This window comes from Myiozetetes cayanensis, unplaced genomic scaffold, assembly GCF_022539395.1.
Source record: "Myiozetetes cayanensis isolate MyiCay16 unplaced genomic scaffold, myiCay2020 scf32, whole genome shotgun sequence".
In the NCBI taxonomy this organism is placed as follows: Eukaryota; Metazoa; Chordata; class Aves; order Passeriformes; family Tyrannidae; genus Myiozetetes; species Myiozetetes cayanensis.
Genome location: NW_026087544.1, coordinates 4,892,535 through 4,908,808, shown reverse-complemented (window position 1 = coordinate 4,908,808; position 16,274 = coordinate 4,892,535). Strand labels below are relative to the sequence as shown.

At 53.5% G+C, this 16,274-nt stretch overlaps 2 protein-coding genes across 2 annotated transcripts; both read right to left on the bottom strand.

Annotated features, from left to right (window-relative positions):
- Nucleotides 1–102: 102 nt before the first annotated feature.
- On the bottom strand, nt 103–8,042 carry LOC126646084 (tubulin alpha-8 chain). Its single transcript, XM_050327136.1, has 5 exons — nt 7,990–8,042; nt 4,978–5,200; nt 2,722–2,870; nt 739–1,419; nt 103–491 (listed from the first exon to the last, which is right to left on the bottom strand). Exons 1-5 carry the CDS (start codon nt 7,990–7,992, stop codon nt 198–200), a joined length of 1,350 nt encoding a protein of 449 aa, XP_050183093.1. The 5' UTR covers nt 7,993–8,042; the 3' UTR covers nt 103–197.
- A 1,712-nt stretch (nt 8,043–9,754) lies between these two features.
- RABIF (RAB interacting factor) lies at nt 9,755–15,189 on the bottom strand. The gene is made up of 2 exons (XM_050327149.1): nt 14,980–15,189; nt 9,755–14,897 (listed from the first exon to the last, which is right to left on the bottom strand). The coding sequence occupies exons 1-2, from the start codon at nt 15,187–15,189 to the stop codon at nt 14,655–14,657; spliced, it is 453 nt and encodes a 150-aa protein (XP_050183106.1). The 3' UTR covers nt 9,755–14,654.
- Nucleotides 15,190–16,274: the final 1,085 nt, after the last annotated feature.

Sequence of the window (16,274 nt, the reverse complement as noted above, 5' to 3'; positions counted from 1 at the left end):
CATTTTATTCAGCTGCCTTCCTTAAAAAAAGAATTCCATCTCCTGGACTGCTGAATGCATATAGTTAATGAGTGTACACAGTGCTTGGACACTGCCAAAGTTCTTGATTAAAGAAGTTTATTCCAATCAGTTGACATGATTTACATCGCTACTAAAGAGGCAGTAAAATGGCAAGGACTTGCAATTCCCTGTCGGATTTAATACTCTTCACCTGCATCTTCTCCGTCCACCGAGTCTGTGCCCACTTCTTCGTAATCCTTCTCAAGAGCAGCCAAATCTTCCCGAGCCTCCGAGAACTCCCCCTCCTCCATCCCTTCTCCAACGTACCAGTGGACAAAGGCACGCTTGGCGTACATCAGGTCAAACTTGTGGTCCAGGCGAGCCCAGGCCTCGGCGATGGCCGTGGTGTTGCTCAGCATGCAGACCGCCCGCTGGACTTTGGCCAGGTCTCCCCCAGGAACCACTGTGGGGGGCTGGTAGTTGATGCCGACCTACAGGAGAGGCAGAAGAGACCATGAGTTTCTTTGTGGTGTTTGACAGAGACCATAATCAAAGTGAGACAACAGGAGCCGAATCAAACGCGTCGCTCACAAAGCTGCTCCGTGTGAGAGCCCCAAACCTCCACTTCCTAAAACACCTCCCCAAGCACCTACAGAACAGCTCAACGAGCAAACACACCCCCTGTACCCAGGACAGCGAATGAGAAGTCTGAAAAGCCACGATGGGGTTGGGACTTGCCTTGAAACCAGTGGGACACCAGTCCACGAACTGGATGGTGCGCTTGGTCTTGATGGCGGCGATGGCGGCGTTGACGTCCTTGGGCACCACGTCCCCGCGGTACAACATGCAGCACGCCATGTACTTGCCGTGCCGGGGGTCGCACTTCACCATCTGGTTGGAGGGCTCGAAGCAGGCGTTGGTGATCTCAGACACGGAGAGCTGCTCGTGGTAGGCCTTCTCCGCCGAAATTATCGGCGAGTACGTCACCAGCGGGAAGTGGATCCGGGGGTAAGGCACCAGGTTAGTCTGAAATTCCGTGAGATCCACGTTTAAGGCACCGTCGAACCTGAGGGAGGCGGTGATGGACGACACTATCTGACCGATGAGGCGGTTGAGATTGGTGTAGGTCGGGCGTTCAATGTCCAGGTTTCTGCGGCAAATGTCATAAATGGCCTCGTTGTCGACCATGAAGGCACAGTCGGAATGTTCCAGCGTGGTGTGGGTGGTCAGGATGGAGTTGTAGGGCTCCACCACAGCTGTGGAGACCTGGGGTGCAGGGTAGATGGCGAATTCCAGCTTGGATTTTTTCCCATAGTCGACCGAGAGCCGCTCCATCAGCAGGGAGGTGAAACCGGATCCGGTGCCTCCCCCAAAGCTGTGGAAAATCAGGAAACCCTGCAAGCCAGTGCACTGATCTGACTGGAAGAGAAAACATGGGTGTTTGAGTCATCATGTGGACTTTAAGCATCCCAAAACAAGCTCAAGAAAGCTCTGAATTCTGACACATACCACCTGTTCAAGCTTCAGAAGTACTGGATTTAATTTATCCACCAGTAATCAAGGAGGTGTCCCATGAAAAACACTGCACTCTTGCCTGTTTTAAACCTCTTCAAATTGCTCCCTTATTCCCAATTCTCAGCCAAGGCCATTAACAATGAGCAAGACAAGCAGTAATGCTGGAAGACCTACACACCATCCATGCCTTACACCGATTTGACATTCTCTACCTGCACAGAAGTGGAACAATCCCCCATCCCAGAGCTCCTGCTCTAATCCTGTACAAGTGCCAAGCATGCATCTCTCCAGGGGAGTGAGCTGTCACAGGGTATTACACAGCCAGGCCAGGCTTCTCAGATGACACAATGAGACAGCCCTGTCCTCACAGAGAGGTGCCACACGATGCTCAGCTCAACTCCCAGCACTGACAGGGACTTCCAACAGCTTGTAAAAAGAAATTACAACCATGTTTTTCAGGTCAAAGTACAGCCTGCTGCAAACTTATCTTGGCTTTAATTAGAGGCTGTGGCAGCCAAGTGCTGAGAATAATTCCAGTTGTGATCTGCAAAAGGTGCACCTTTCACAGAGACACACTTAGCATTCCATATCAAAGCACCTGAGTTGTTTTGTGCAATGAGAATTCCTACCTTTGTGGCACAGATTGGGTAATGTCCATGCTTAGCAGTCCTAAAAAGGGAACCCAAACCTGCTAAGCTGCCATCTTGGTAAATCTGCCACATGATCAAAGTACTGGGGAGCCTGAAACATCTGAGATTTGTTTCTTTTCTGCTGTTATTACCATAGAATTAATCCAGAAATCATAACAGCAGGAAATGTCTAAAACCATGGAAGGAAACATTCCTATCTAAACTTCCTTGAAAGAGTCACAGTCACAGACCAATCCTTTTCCAGCAGCCAACAATGTGAATCATAATTTTTGTCTTGGCTTTCTGAAGTTGAACAAGAAACCATATATGAAGTCTTAGGTGCCTCATCAGCATTTTAGGCCACTTGAAAGCCATATCTGACAGAAACAATCCAGCCATTCTCAGCTGGCTAAGAATAAAACCAGATGTAGACAAAGCCCACAGATTCTCCTACCACAAAAAATATAATGCACAGCTTATGTACTGAATAACTATGTATTGAATAATCTCATTTCCAAATCCTGGAAAACAGGGCAAACAAAGATGTTTAAGAGCTTTCAGTAAAGAAGAGCCTCACCAGTTTCCTGATACACTCTAGAACCAGATCAATGATCTCCTTCCCAACTGTGTAATGACCTCGAGCATAGTTATTTGCAGCATCTTCTTTACCAGATATCAGTTGTTCAGGATGAAAGAGTTGCCTGTATGTCCCATTCCTAACTTCATCTGGGGAGAGACGAGATAATTATTATTACATAATATGTAAATATTACTTAGAAGTTCATTTTCTATGTTGACCAGGTTTTTCAGACTTCTGAGGGTGTCCAGAATAAGGTAAAAGCAACCTGATCTACCAATCAGTAGGTGACAATACCTTCTACAGCCTGAATGTTGAATCACTAAGAAAAATTAAGTTACTCCTTAAGAAACTGTTCCATTCTACACCTGAGTTTAAAACTGGTCTGCCAGGGCAATTTAAAACTGGACTGTGGCAGCAGAATCATTCTTCCAGTTTAAGACAACTTTAGGCCCATTTTGCAGCTCAGCAGCTGAAATCCTGCAATGCAGATGCACACACAGCATCCCCCAGCAGCTACACGTTGGGAGACTGATTTAGAGTTACCATCTCCACTAGTCCCAGAAATATGCACTTACACCTAGCAGACTAAAGCTCTGCCCTAAGAGGTACAAAGGCACTCAGCAGAGCTTTGTCTCTGGTTTAGCTCAAGCCATTCTTGAGTTGTGTGCTAATGCAGTATTGCATCCTTTAATTAAAATCAGGTGGACAGCACAGAGCTTTGTGAACTGCAGCTGAAGTTGCCTGTATTCATTAATCTGAAAAAGAGCTAGCAAGACAAAGATAAGTAGAATTCCAGATGTAAAAATACAGTTACTGTTCAAACCAGTTTAGGCTGAGCAGCTCCCACTGCAGTTCTGCCATCCAACATTCTAAAGTATTTCTAAGACTGCATCAAAACAAGAACGATTTGGAGAAGTTTATCATCCCAAATACTCATGTGTCCAAGACTTCCTGTATTAGCACTCCAAATTATAAAGGATAAACGTAGGGTAATAAGGGAAAATATCGAACCTAAGGAAAAAGGCAGCTGATAGTGTGAGTCAGGATGGTCCTGGGGAAGTAACAAAACTGATAGAGTTCAGAGGATTCAGTCACTGGACTATCAAAGTGTGCTGGAACAAAGAATTTAGAGTTGAGGGAACAGCTAAACCAGACATGCTGTGCTTCATCTTTTTAAGCCTAGCTGAGTTAGACTTTTCAGGACACTTGTGTTGAATTCCCAGATGTCACTGCCCTATCTTTGTGGTGGAAACTGTGATGGTGTTTCACCACCACACCCACAGAGCTGGTGCACATGTCCAGCACCCAGAGCAGCACTGATCCAGAGGGACAGAAGTCCCTTGTGCACACCTGTGGCAGCTGCAGAGCTGCTGCATGCACAGCACGTGAGTTTCCAGAAACTCAGTGCAGAGGGACTTCCTGCATGAATGGGGAGTCTCATCCTAGCCCTGCCCAGGAAACTGGAGCAGTGATTTCCACATCAGCCAGGCAGGAATAAAGCAGGGCAGCTATCCCCCGAGAAAGGCACATGATGTGACCCTGAGTATTACCAAGCTGTAAGACAGCCTCTTGCCCCTCTCCCCACACCACACCTGCATCATTAACGAGCACTGAACACTCACCACCTTTCATTTGTCCCAAGGTTCACCTGCTCCCCTTCCCCCCCGAGGCCAGGTGAGAGCTTTGCTGCCTGCCCTCCCTCACCTCATGTCTCAGCTGTTCCTGGTTGCTCAGAGCCACCACCTGGCCAGCAGCAGAGGAGACAACAGCCACAAGGCAACAGCTCCTGGGGATGTCAGTGCATGGCCAAGGGTGCTTGGGCTCATTTCAGAGTTATTAAACACTATTAAAGGTACACAGAGTGGGAGATTGCTTTGGGAAAGCACCACGAACAATAAGAAATCTGCTTAACAAGACTTTCACATCTTTTTAAAGAGTTTCTCCTGACTGCAGCACACGTTTTCCATACTGTTCCGAGGGGTTATAAGTGCTCCTTGCACGGCAAAAGCATGCAGTGTGTTCACAAGACCCTTTTAGCTCCACAGCCTGGCAGAGGGTAATACTGAAATTCCTGAGAGCTCACAGTGCACACTTGCACAGCAATGAAAACAAAGCCGAGCCTTTTCCATCACTAGGAAGGTGCAGGCAAGTAAAAAATTTACAGCCCCCAAAGCATTTTTTTTTTTTTCAGGGCTAGAGAAATGAACTCCTTAGTCCAAAGATGTGCAAGGGACTGTGCAAGGACACTCTTACCTATGACTGCAGGTTCCAGGTCCACAAACACGGCCCGAGGGACGTGCTTGCCCGCCCCGGTCTCGCTGAAGAAGGTGTTGAAGGAGTCGTCCCCTCCTCCGATGGTCTTGTCGCTGGGCATGGTGCCATCGGGCTGGATGCCGTGCTCCAGGCAGTACAGCTCCCAGCAGGCATTCCCGATCTGCACGCCCGCCTGGCCCACGTGGATGGAGATGCACTCGCGCTGCGGGACGGAAAGGGATCGCTCAGCACCAACAGCACCGCCCTTGTTTAGCAAACCTCCTGCACACCCACCCCCCGAACTCCCAGCCTGCAAAGCCATTGAAACGTTGGCCTTATTGTCTGGGTGTTGGGGGGTATTTGGCACAAAGCAACAGAACACAAAAGCCCCAATCATCAACGGCTCCACCCAAACAGACCCTCTCGGACACGATCGTTTTTACAAGCTCCTTCCTCCTTGTTGTTCTTCAATTAGACAGGAAGAGTCTGATCAACTCTTCCAAATCCTTCAGCCAACTCCTCTCTTCATACCAAGCACCGAATATTTAGAAAGGCTGGTGACTGCACCTGTCATTGGCCTCAGTGTCCAGAACAGCATCACCCAGACTCCAGCCCACCCACCAGAGGCACCAAAACCCTCCCCAAGATCCAGGGTCACTTCATTTAATGTACATAAAATCAGAACAAGATTCTCCTGATCCCTTCAGGAAACTTTTGACACCCTGCAAGGAAGTCTTTGCCTGACAAACCCCTTTGTATCCCTCCACTAATACAGACCATCAGGCCTCGCACCACACTGCTGCACACAAAGTGCTCAGTTCCTTGATCATGGTCTGTACCTTCCTCATCAGAGGAAGCAGAGGGTTCTCTGGTGACCAGGGACAGGACCCGAGGGAAGGGCATGAAGCTGTGTCAGGAGAGGGTCAGGTTGGATCTCAGGAAAAGATTCCTCCCCTAAAAAGTGGCTGAGCACTGAACAGGCTCCCCAGGGCAGTGGGCACAGCCCCAAGGCTGCCAGAGCTGCAGGAGGGTTTGAACAACGCTCTCAAGGACAGGGTGGAATTTGTGGGGTGCCCTGTGCAGGGCCAGGGTTTGGACTCAGTGGCCCCTGTGGGTCTCTTCCAACTCAGAGGATTCCATGATCACCAGGCCCAAGCCAGGTAAATGCACATCAGACTGCACATGAGCTTTTCCAGCGTCTCAGGAATTAAGGCCACACAAAGCAACAGCAGTGACTCGTGTTCCGAAGAAAATGTATGTCTGAGAGTCCAACTTGGCAACACAGGCACAGCCCAGGTGCTACAGACGGCACATTAACCTTTGGCATGTTTATTCTGACAAAGTGCAAAGTTCAGCACATGGGGCAGTGACTCCCTGCACCAGTACAAACAGCACTAACTGGGAATCAGCCCTGGCCTGCTGCTCTTCATCCTGCTTCAAGAGTTCCTTCACCTGCTTCCCTGCAACCCTACCAAGGAATTCGAAGTAGTACATAGCTATTTACCAAGGAATTCTAAGTAGTACATAGCCATTTAATTAAACACAAATCTTTGTCAGACACTAAAATACTCTCTTGCCCATTTTGCTCTGTGTGGTCTTTTCACAGCATCAAGAATACAAAAAAACCAGACCAAAATCCGAGCTTTGAAAGTATCATCTCCAAGCTGCAATGACAGGCAGGAGAGCTGTCACACTCATTACAGCTCAGGGCCTTCACACATCACTGAGGGGAGATTTGTAATTATTAGAGTTTAAATGTGTACTACAGACAGTGCTGCATTCAAGCCATAACACAGAATGCCTTCTTTTTAGTGAAGTAATGCTCTCCCCCACTTACATACATTATTTGCAAGCACAGAAACAGTTTCAGTGAAAATTCAGGAAGAATTTCTCCATCCCAGTCTCTGCCTCCTTTCCCTATGGGATGTGGCTCCAGCTGAAGGGGACTGGCCTGTCCTCTGTCCCTGCCCTTCCAGCAGCTGCGGACTCAGCCCCTGCACTCATGGCTGGGTTAAAGCCTCCAGCTCCCTCCATCAAACCACTGGGTCAGGCTGTGGGTCCCCTGCACTCCCCAGCACAGTATTTAAGGTCCAGCTCCACCTGTGTGAGGTCGATGGAAAGGCAGATTTCCCGAGAAAGGCTGTGCCAGCTCCGACCAAGCTCAACAGCACATCATACAGAGCAACGTGGTTCCCCTGGGAGGACTCCAGGGAACCTGTATCCTTGGCAGAGACAGGGGCTGTATTCACACTCCTGATCTGACTTTATTTAAAAAGCGTGACCAGAAACAGCTCCCCAGGGAAGTGCAAGGACAAGGGCATTAACACACCCCATCAGTACTCTAACTTGTAACCATCTGCAGTTCAATACATATTTCCCACGCATTCACAAGCCTACAGGAGCGGTCTGGCTACATTCTGTTAAGCTCATGTAACCTTCTGACAGCCTCTTTCCCCCAAGAGATGCAGGAGGCCAACACCCCCATCCCCGGCTCCAGCTCAGCACCTGAACCCTGTCCTGTGGGACGTCTGGTCACACCTTCCCGCTCCCCCTTCAAGGTGACTCACAGCCTGCCGGGTCGTTCACCCAGGAACCCTCCACATCAGCTCCTTCCCGGCGCTCCCCACGCCTCACACCGCGGCGGGCGCGGGCAGCGAGCGGCACCCGGGGAACACCCGCGGGAGGGAACGGAAGGAGCTTCCCTGCTCCCCCTCCGCGGGTCCCGCACGGAGCTCCCCCGCGGTCACACCCAGCGGGCTCCCCACAGGGGACGGCGGTGCCCGGGGCGGAGGGTCCCGCGGGCCGCCATGTTCTCGGCGGGGTCGCCACCATTTTGGGAGGAGACGGCGGGAGCGACGCGGGAACGACATTCCGGGGCGAGACACGGCCCGCCGGGGGCAACCCCGCCCGCCCCTTTCGCCCCGCCGCCAGGGCGGGCCCGCGTGTCCCGCCCCTCTCCCCCTCTTTCCCGCAGCGCACAGGACCCCCCTGCGCCCCCCACCCCGCGCTCACCATGGCTCGGGAGCGCCGGGACAGACGCGCAACGTGTCTGAGCAGCACCGAAAGCGGGAGTCCTGCCCGGGCTCACCCTTATAAAGGGCGGGGGCGGGGCCATGGGCTGCCCGCGCGCCGCTCATTAGCGCGGCGTGGGCTCGGCTGGGCGCCATTGGGTGGCAAGGGTGTCTGTCACCTTTCTGCCACAGCTATTGGTGGATTCGTAACCGGGGGCGGGGAGGGGGCGGGGTTTGGTCTTCCCGCCAACCGAGGCCGGAGCCGCCCTCCTGAGGCTCGCGCGCGGATCCAGGATGGGATCGCTGTGCCCGGGCTGGAATGGCTGTCCCTGAGCTGGGATCGCTGTCCCTGAGCTGGGATCGCTGTCCCTGAGCTGGGATCACTGTCCTGAGCTGGGATCACTGTCCCCGAGCTGGGATCGCTGTCCCCGAGCTGGGATCGCTGTGCCCGGGCTGGGATCGCTGTGTCCGGGCTGGGATGGCTGTCCTGAGCTGGAATGGCTGTGCCCGAGCTGGAATGGCTGTGCCCGAGCCGGAATGGCTGTCCCCGAGCTGGGATCGCTGTCCCCGAGCTGGGATCGCTGTCCCCGAGCTGGGATCGCTGTCCCCGAGCTGGAATGGCTATCCCCGGGCTGGGATCGCCGTCCTGAGCTGGGATCGCTGTCCCCGAGCTGGAATGGCTGTCCCTGAGCTGGGATCGCTGTCCCCGAGCTGGAATGGCTGTCCCCGGGCTGGGATCGCCGTCCTGAGCTGGGATCGCTGTCCCCGAGCTGGAATGGCTGTCCCCGCGCTGGGATCGCTGTCCTGGGCTGGGATCGCTGTCCCCGAGCTGGGATCGCTGTGCCCAAGCTGGGATCGCTGTGCCCAAGCTGGGATCGCTGTGCCCGGGCTGGGATCGCTGTCCCCGGGCTGGGATCGCTGTCCCCGGGCTGGGATCGCTGTCCTGAGCTGGGATCGCCGTCCCTGGGCCCAGAAGCTGCCTGGAGACACCCTGAGAGCCCCAGCCCTGCCGGGTGGGCACCCAGGGGCCCCCAGTCCTGCAGTGCTGTCTCTGTGAGTGAGATGTGGGCAAACCCCTCTACAAGGAGCCTGGAGGCAGCTCCACAACAGTGCCTGTGGCAAGTGCCACTGGGATAAAGAGTCACACAATGGAAGAGACTCAAAGCCAAAGGGCCAGATCTGGAGAGCCATGTAGATCCTACTGAAATCACCTTTGGTGTTTAAATGCCCCTCTTCCTGTGTGGATCCCTCCACTCCTGAGAGCAGCCTGGACAAAGGTGATACTTCTGATATGAGTGTGATGAAATCATGTCAGGCCAGGTCTGTACTTGGCTGGAACCAGTGGTGGGAAGGGATGAACCCCATCTCTCCAGCTGATCCCGAGGGCAGGGAACTGATGCCTGCTGAGGATGCTGCTACTGCTGTTATCAACCCCATTGTGATCGTTTCAGCCCAGGGTGTGGAGTGAAACCTGCGTGGGTGCACCCTGAAAGAAAAGAAGGGCAAAAACACTCCAGAAAGGAAGGATCAGAGGATCAAGAGAGAAGGACAGAGGTGGAGGAAGGCGAAAAAACCTAAATAGTATTGATACAATTGTTCAACCTTCAGAAAATGCTGGATGTGCTATCTGTGATACAGCCTCTGTGGCTGCACTGTGGGTCTGGGGCTTCTCCAGGAATTTGGATGAAACTTCCTTGAATCTGCAGCTCTGCAGCTCCTTGCTCCTCAGTGACAGGTTTTATTCTGTGGCTCTGAATGACTCTGTCTGTCTGTAATATAATTGATTTTATTAATTACTTTAGATGCAGGATCTGGAGCTGCTCCTGGGCATCAGCTGGGAGCTGGTGAAGGGACGGAGTGTGCTCTCAACAGCTGACAGCAGGAAGGAGCAGCCAGTTCCTTAACATGGATTTCACTTTCTCATACAGTGAATTGCTCAACCCAGGTGAGCAGAGACAGATCTGTCAGTCCTCTCACCTCTGACATGCCAGCTGCAGCCTTTATGGCCACCTGCTCATGACTCCCTGGGTCGTTTGCCCTCTAAAATCTTCATTAGCTGCAAACACCAGTGTTACACCAGGTACTCCATCCTTTGCTTCCATTCTTTCTTCATGCTTTCCCCAAAACGAGGTTTCCTCCTGGTCAGGTCAGATGAAACAGCACCAGGAACACCCATGGCTGGGATCAGGACCAGGGCTGAGTGTCAGAGGGAGAGATGGTGTGACACAGTTAATTATTCACAAACATGGCCACTTCTCTCCCTTCCTGGTGCAGGGGATGGGATTGATTTGGCAGCTCAGGGCTCTCCTGAGGCCGAGGTGGGGAAGGTGCCTCCCACAGAGGGATTTATTCCCTGACCTCTGCACAACCTGGGGCTGGGGCAAACGAGGGCCCAGGGACACCTGTCACAGGAACTGGGCTGAATGTTGTGCTGCTGCAGGTCCCCCTTTGCACTGGTGATGTCTCCTGGCTGTTTTGGTGCTGTGGGGGAGGGTGAGAGGTTGGTCTGTGTTTTAATCCTGGCGTGACTGTACACATGAGAAATGGATCATCAGGTATGGTGTAACCCTTCTCCTCGAGCCAGCAGGTCTGACACCCAGCCTAGAGCTGCTGGACTTTTACAGGGCCTCCTACTGCACAGCCCTGACCTTTGGCTGGTGCAAAATGCACTGTCAGCTCTGCAGAGGCTGGGGAGGGACAAGGTTCCTGGCATCAGGTACAGCAGCACCTTCATTAGTCTTTTGAAGAGGTGGGTGGGGAAGAGAAACAGAGGGTTGTTCTTTTTTTTTCCCCCCTCTGTAGCCTGGCAAGGGAACAGCAGGTAAGGAAAACTGTTCTACACAGTAGAGCTAGCAAGAATGAGGAAAACCAGTACTTTCCTGTGCTGTGTGCTGAGATTTTTGTTGGTTTAGGCCTGACTGTGGCCGTGGTCTGCCCAGACAGGCTCATCTGGCCATTCAGGTCTGGCTGTCATGGGCTGTGCTGTCACTACTCCACAGCTGCAGGAGCAGCCAGCACCGTGTCCTTTCCTGCCTGAATGTATTGATGTGAACTAAACATATCATGGGAACAGCAGAAGACACCCAGAGTGGAACTGGGTTCACTAGACTGGGTTGAAATAAAAAACCACTGCAGCTCTCCCAGTCTTTTTTTCAGTACTTGTGAGGGGGCAGAGCCTGGAGCCACAGGGCATGGCCAGGTTGTTCTGTACCACCCACATCATCACCAGGGGCAGGGGAAGGGACCCTCCCTTGGTGGCAGATGGGCAAGAGCTGGTCAGAATTTGTTTGTTGTCCTGGTTTCCTGTGTAAATCGTTTCTTTGTCTTATATTTTCTGCTATTAATATTGTTGCTTTTACTGGTTTTCTCATCTCGTTTCCAGGAAGTTGTTCTTATCTCAACCCATGATTTTCACCTTTTGTGCCCTCAGTTCTCAACCCTATCCCCAGAGCAGAGAGGGAAGAGGATGGAAAGGGAGGGAAGCGAGTGGCATCTGGTTTGGGAGAGTCTCAGTGGGGGCACTGAACTGGGGAATACCATTCCTAAACCACGACAACCACGTATCTCATCACACAGACCTGCACGTTTTATCTCCAGTGCTGCACTCAGCAAACAGAGCAACAATCTGGGGAGAATGTTCCCTAGTGGAAATGCTTAATCTACTGATCTCAGACCAAACCTCCACGGATTCTCCAAAAATCTTTTGCAAGATTTACTGGGTGCCAAGAAATATCTTTCATTTAGGGTTGAAAACAATTCAACTAGACAGGGCTGAATTAATTCCTAATCTAAACACTCCCTGACCCAGATGGGCTGGGAATTCTTAAATATGGGAATGGTGAGTGCAGAAGACATAGCCAGAGTAGTTTTAAAAGGGGAGGCATCACTGCCTTCCAGAATGCTGAATGTGTGCAATGGGCACATCTCCACTGATTAAATCCTGTTTATACCTGGTCCTTCCCCCGCAGGGAGTGTCCAATTGAGTGCAGGATGTGCCTGAGTTGCCAGAGTGGAACCCCAAAGGGCTGGGCTCTGCTTTCCTTTCGCAAGGCTCCCTCCATGACAGCCAGAGCACTTGCAGCAGTGTCTGCACACAGATCAGCATTTCATGAGCAAGTTCAGTATCAGCATTCTCTGCCTTGACCGCTTGGCTTTGTAACCACACTGTGCTAACAGCCCTTCACCTGCCCCAGGTCCCTGCCTGGGCCACCTGCACTTCAGGGGACTCTCACAGCTTCTCCAACCTGCAGGAACCCTACATGAGGCTGAAAGATCCCAAGAATCTCATGGCACAAAAGCTTCGTCTCAAGAATTCCCGTCAGACCGTTCATTTCTTCTTAGCCTTTCCAAAGTCTGCGTGATCCTATTCTAATATTTGGGAGTCAGCAGGAAGCACACCTGGATCCCACGGAGGACTCACCTCCCTTCTGCCACCAAAGGGCAGCAGGAGCTCCCAGGAGCCCCCAGCACTCCCCACCACTGAGCAGCGCTGCATCAAGGTGGATTCAAATCACTGCCATTCTGATATGAAGGCCTCTGACCTGAGGTCTCCCATCCACCCAGAAGTGTTCCACTAACTGGGAAAGCTGCCACCACCCCCCAGCTCTGTCCCCGTGCTACCCACTACTCCCCAGTATCAGCAACCCACAGGTACCATTTTTTGAAGGTCATTTACTCAGCGCCAGCCAAGCTGATTTCCACAACCTGCTTTGCACAGCGGTGCCTTCCAAACAAAGCTTGTGCAGCACATGTTATATTTAAGTAACACAGACTATAACTGGGGCATTACAGGTCAAAACACGTTCCCCAACAGACAACAATCCAAGTGAAAGTGTGAAATTAGTGACACGATCCCACCATGTTGCTGTGCCTGTGCAGAACCCCAGTGAAGCTCTCCTGCCTTTTGAGGTACATCTCCTTGATGAACCTGTTGAGTCACTGGGCTGAGGACCAAGAGACAGGAAGGGCAGGAGGGAAGCAGCAGTTTTCATGTCAAATGTGCATCTGACACATTTAACGAGGGCACAGCACAGGATTCGCCTCGTGCTCCAGCAGGAGCCTCAGCCCCCCAGTTCTGCTCCTCTCCCTCCTCTGAAAAATCCTGACTGCCCACAGCAGAGGTTCCTGATGGAACAGCCCCAGGAGAACCAGCACCTTGATTGTTCTACATTAAGGCAGAGTCCCCAAATCTTAAAAGTGCAGGTGCTCAAACCCTGCAAGGAGAAGGGACTCATTTCTCCCTCTCCCACAGTCAGGAGGCCTTTCTGGGAGCCTTGCCCAAGGCTGTGCTGCCTTAGAGACTCCTGCCAGCAAAACTGCTTCACTAGAGGGGTGAGGGAAAGGTCCCTCCCACGGCCTGGAGGCAGCAACATCCTTAATCTGCAGGTAAAACCCACCTTGAGTTTGGTGGCCCAAACAACTCCATCATCCCAGCACAGTGACAGCTGCGCCTTCCCAGCTGGGTTGGTGCCCAAGTGTTCATGAGCAGAGACACAGCACCAGGGACACCAGAGCACCCCTGGAGAGCTGCTCTGTCACTCAATCTGCAGTTTGCAACAGAGAATGAACTGGGCCATGATAAACTGCTGTAGCCTCCTTGCACTTTCAATCAGCTTTGTGCCCTGCTTTTAAAAGGCAGAGACCAAAACTGGTCACAATATACCAGGCTGCTCTTCCCAGGTGCTTTTACAGAAGAGAAACTCCTTGCTGACTTCTTTGTTTAACACATACACAAGTGGCTACTCTGACATGCTTCAGCACTGACACACACAGTCACTGCACACTGCCTGTCCAATGATTCAGATCCTTTTCAGGCTGGAACCTCTTCACTCTTGCTGCCTGAAAACACTGTGATCTGGCACATTTTCTTTATTTGCTGCTTTACCTGTACTGTGTTTGGTTTCCAGGTACTCAGTTAATGGAACTGCACACGGGTTAGCTGGAATGCCTTACACTCACTTCACTCTCACAGCTGTCAGGTGGGATGAGATTCTGGGAGAATGTCAATGTTAGGCCTTGGGGCAGGGAATGTTCCCTCTGCAAATCAGCAGAAGATTCAGCCTTAAACCCTGGAGCTGCTCTGGCTGTAGGTCAGACAATTTTAGCTGCCACGACGACTCAGTGCAGCAGTCGTGTCCTCCCCTCGCCCCTTCCCAGTGCCCACATTTACAGGTGTCACAGAGCCAGCAGCCTGAGAGACATCTCAGCACCTTGGAGCAACAGCAGCCACGAGGGAAGTGACAGAGCAGACAGCGGCAGATGGGGTTATTTGGCAAAACTGTCACGGTGAGATGTCCCTGCAGGTCACAGGGGACCCTCCCACCACCACCATCCCTCCTGCGTGGGAGAGGAGCTGGCTGTGCCAGGGCTGCGCTTCCTGGTGCTGCTCAGCCTGTGGCCCTGGCACGTGAGGTGACCAGTCAGGCCGTGGGTCAGTCACACCACGGGGCAGGTGGGCTGTGCTCAGTCAGACACTGGGGTGCCCAGCCGGGGTGTAGGTCAGTCAATCAGACACCGGGGTGTAGATCAATCAGACACCGGGGTGTCCAGCCGGGCTGTAGGTCAGTCAGTCAGACACTGCGGTGCCCAGCCCGGGCTGTGGCTCTCAGGGCTCTCGGGGCTCCTGGCGGCCGAGCCCAGCTGCCAGCCCGGCGCCCGGGGCCGTGGTCACTCGTGGGCCACGCGCTCCAGCGCCACGTAGAAGCTGTCCTTGTCGTCCAGGCAGTGCCAGCCGATGGGCCCCGCCTCGCAGTCGGCGCACACCAGGAACTTCACGTTGCCCACGTCGCGGGTGAAGCCCACGTTCTCGAAGGAGAACATGTCGCGCACCAGCCAATGCTCCCGCAGCACGTCCCCGCCGCCTCCCGCCGCCGCCGCCGCCGCCTTCTTCCTCATGGCGGGCAGGAGGAGCTGCGGAGACACCACGGGGCCGTCACCGCCCGCCCGGCACCGCCCGCCCCGCCCGCTCCCCTCAGGATCCCCCCCCCGGTACCTCACGGCGGGCGAAGGTGGCGGCGCCGGGCAGCAGCACCCGGGAGCCGCAGCGCTGGCACACAACGGCCCGCAGGTTGCGGCCCTGCGCGCACACGAGCCCGGCCGAGCCCGGCGAGGCGGCGGGAGCGGCGGCGGGAGCGGCACCGGGAGCGGCAGGAGGGGAGGGAGGAGGCGCCGCCGGCTCCATCTCCGCGCAGGGCGCCGCCATGGCCGAGGGGCGGGGCGAATGGATGACGTCATACATCAGACACCGCTGACGTCACTGCTATGGCTCCGCCCACCGGACTGTGCACGTCTCGTGACGTCACGCCCCAGGCCACGCTGACGTCACGGCCCTGCCCCCCCCCCCTCGGGCGGTGCCGGGGGGTCCCACCCGGCTCCTCCAGCCCTGGGAGCGTCCAGGGTGCTGGGAGTGAGCTGGTCCGGTGGAGTCGTCCCTGCCCATGGAAGGGATGAGCTTTAAGGTCCTTTCCCACCCAAACCAGTCTGGGATTCTCTGATTTCCCCCCCCTCCCCACGACGTGATTCCAGGATGTGCCACCAGCTGGCAGAGAGTCTGTCTGTGTGTGCAGGGATCATCAGGGGCTGTCATTTACCAGACATGGGAGTCTGGAGACACTTGACTTCATCACCGAGGTTGAAGAAGGAGTTCAGTTGATGCTGGGCAAAAGGAAATTGTCTCCCTTTAAAGTCTACCTCTCTGGAGATATTCCAGAGCTGTCTGGACACAATCCTGTGCCGTATCCTCTGGGATGACCCTGCCTGGGGGAGGCAGGGCCAGATGACCGACTGTGGTCCCTTCCAACCTCACCCATTCTGGGATTCTGAGAAGCTGCTGCACGTATTTTGAGTGCAGTGGTTGCATCAGTGTTCGGGAGAGCCTGGGTACACTCTGTTGCTGCTGCAAACAGCAGCTCACGTGGCTGCTTGGTACAGAGAGACCCCTTTCCAAACTGGGGACCTGCTGCTAATGGCCCACTGTTGTTAGCATGGTTGAAAAGACTGAAAGAGACCTTTTGATTGAGCCACTGCTTCTTTAGGGAGTAAACCAGATCCCAGAAGAGCTCTGATTCTTGTTTTTTCTGCCCATTTAGTGTAAACATGCACCATCCTCCTGCTGCCTCGCTGTCTCCTCCCTGTCTGCTGCCAAGAACTCTCAGGAGAAGCCAGAAATGGGAACTGATGTTCAAGTACTACATAAAGGTACAGGATTTCATCAGCAATCCAGCTGCTCACCTCAGGCTCCCCCCATTCCCCTGTGACTTGTGCCAGCACAAACCCTCCACACGGTGG

Bases quoted from the DNA above. Each gene is read 5' to 3' on its own strand.
- RABIF (XM_050327149.1), bottom strand. From the start codon at position 15,189: ATGGCGGCGCCCTGCGCGGAGATGGAGCCGGCGGCGCCTCCTCCCTCC. The intron at 14,898-14,979 runs GTACCGGGGGGG...GTGTCTCCGCAG, and splicing joins CCACCTTCGCCCGCCGTGAG to CTCCTCCTGCCCGCCATGAG.
- LOC126646084 (XM_050327136.1), bottom strand. The intron at 1,420-2,721 runs GTGAGGCTCTTC...TTTCTCTTCCAG, and splicing joins TAGAGTGTATCAGGAAACTG to TCAGATCAGTGCACTGGCTT. The intron at 492-738 runs GCAAGTCCCAAC...CCTCTCCTGTAG, and splicing joins GGTGTCCCACTGGTTTCAAG to GTCGGCATCAACTACCAGCC.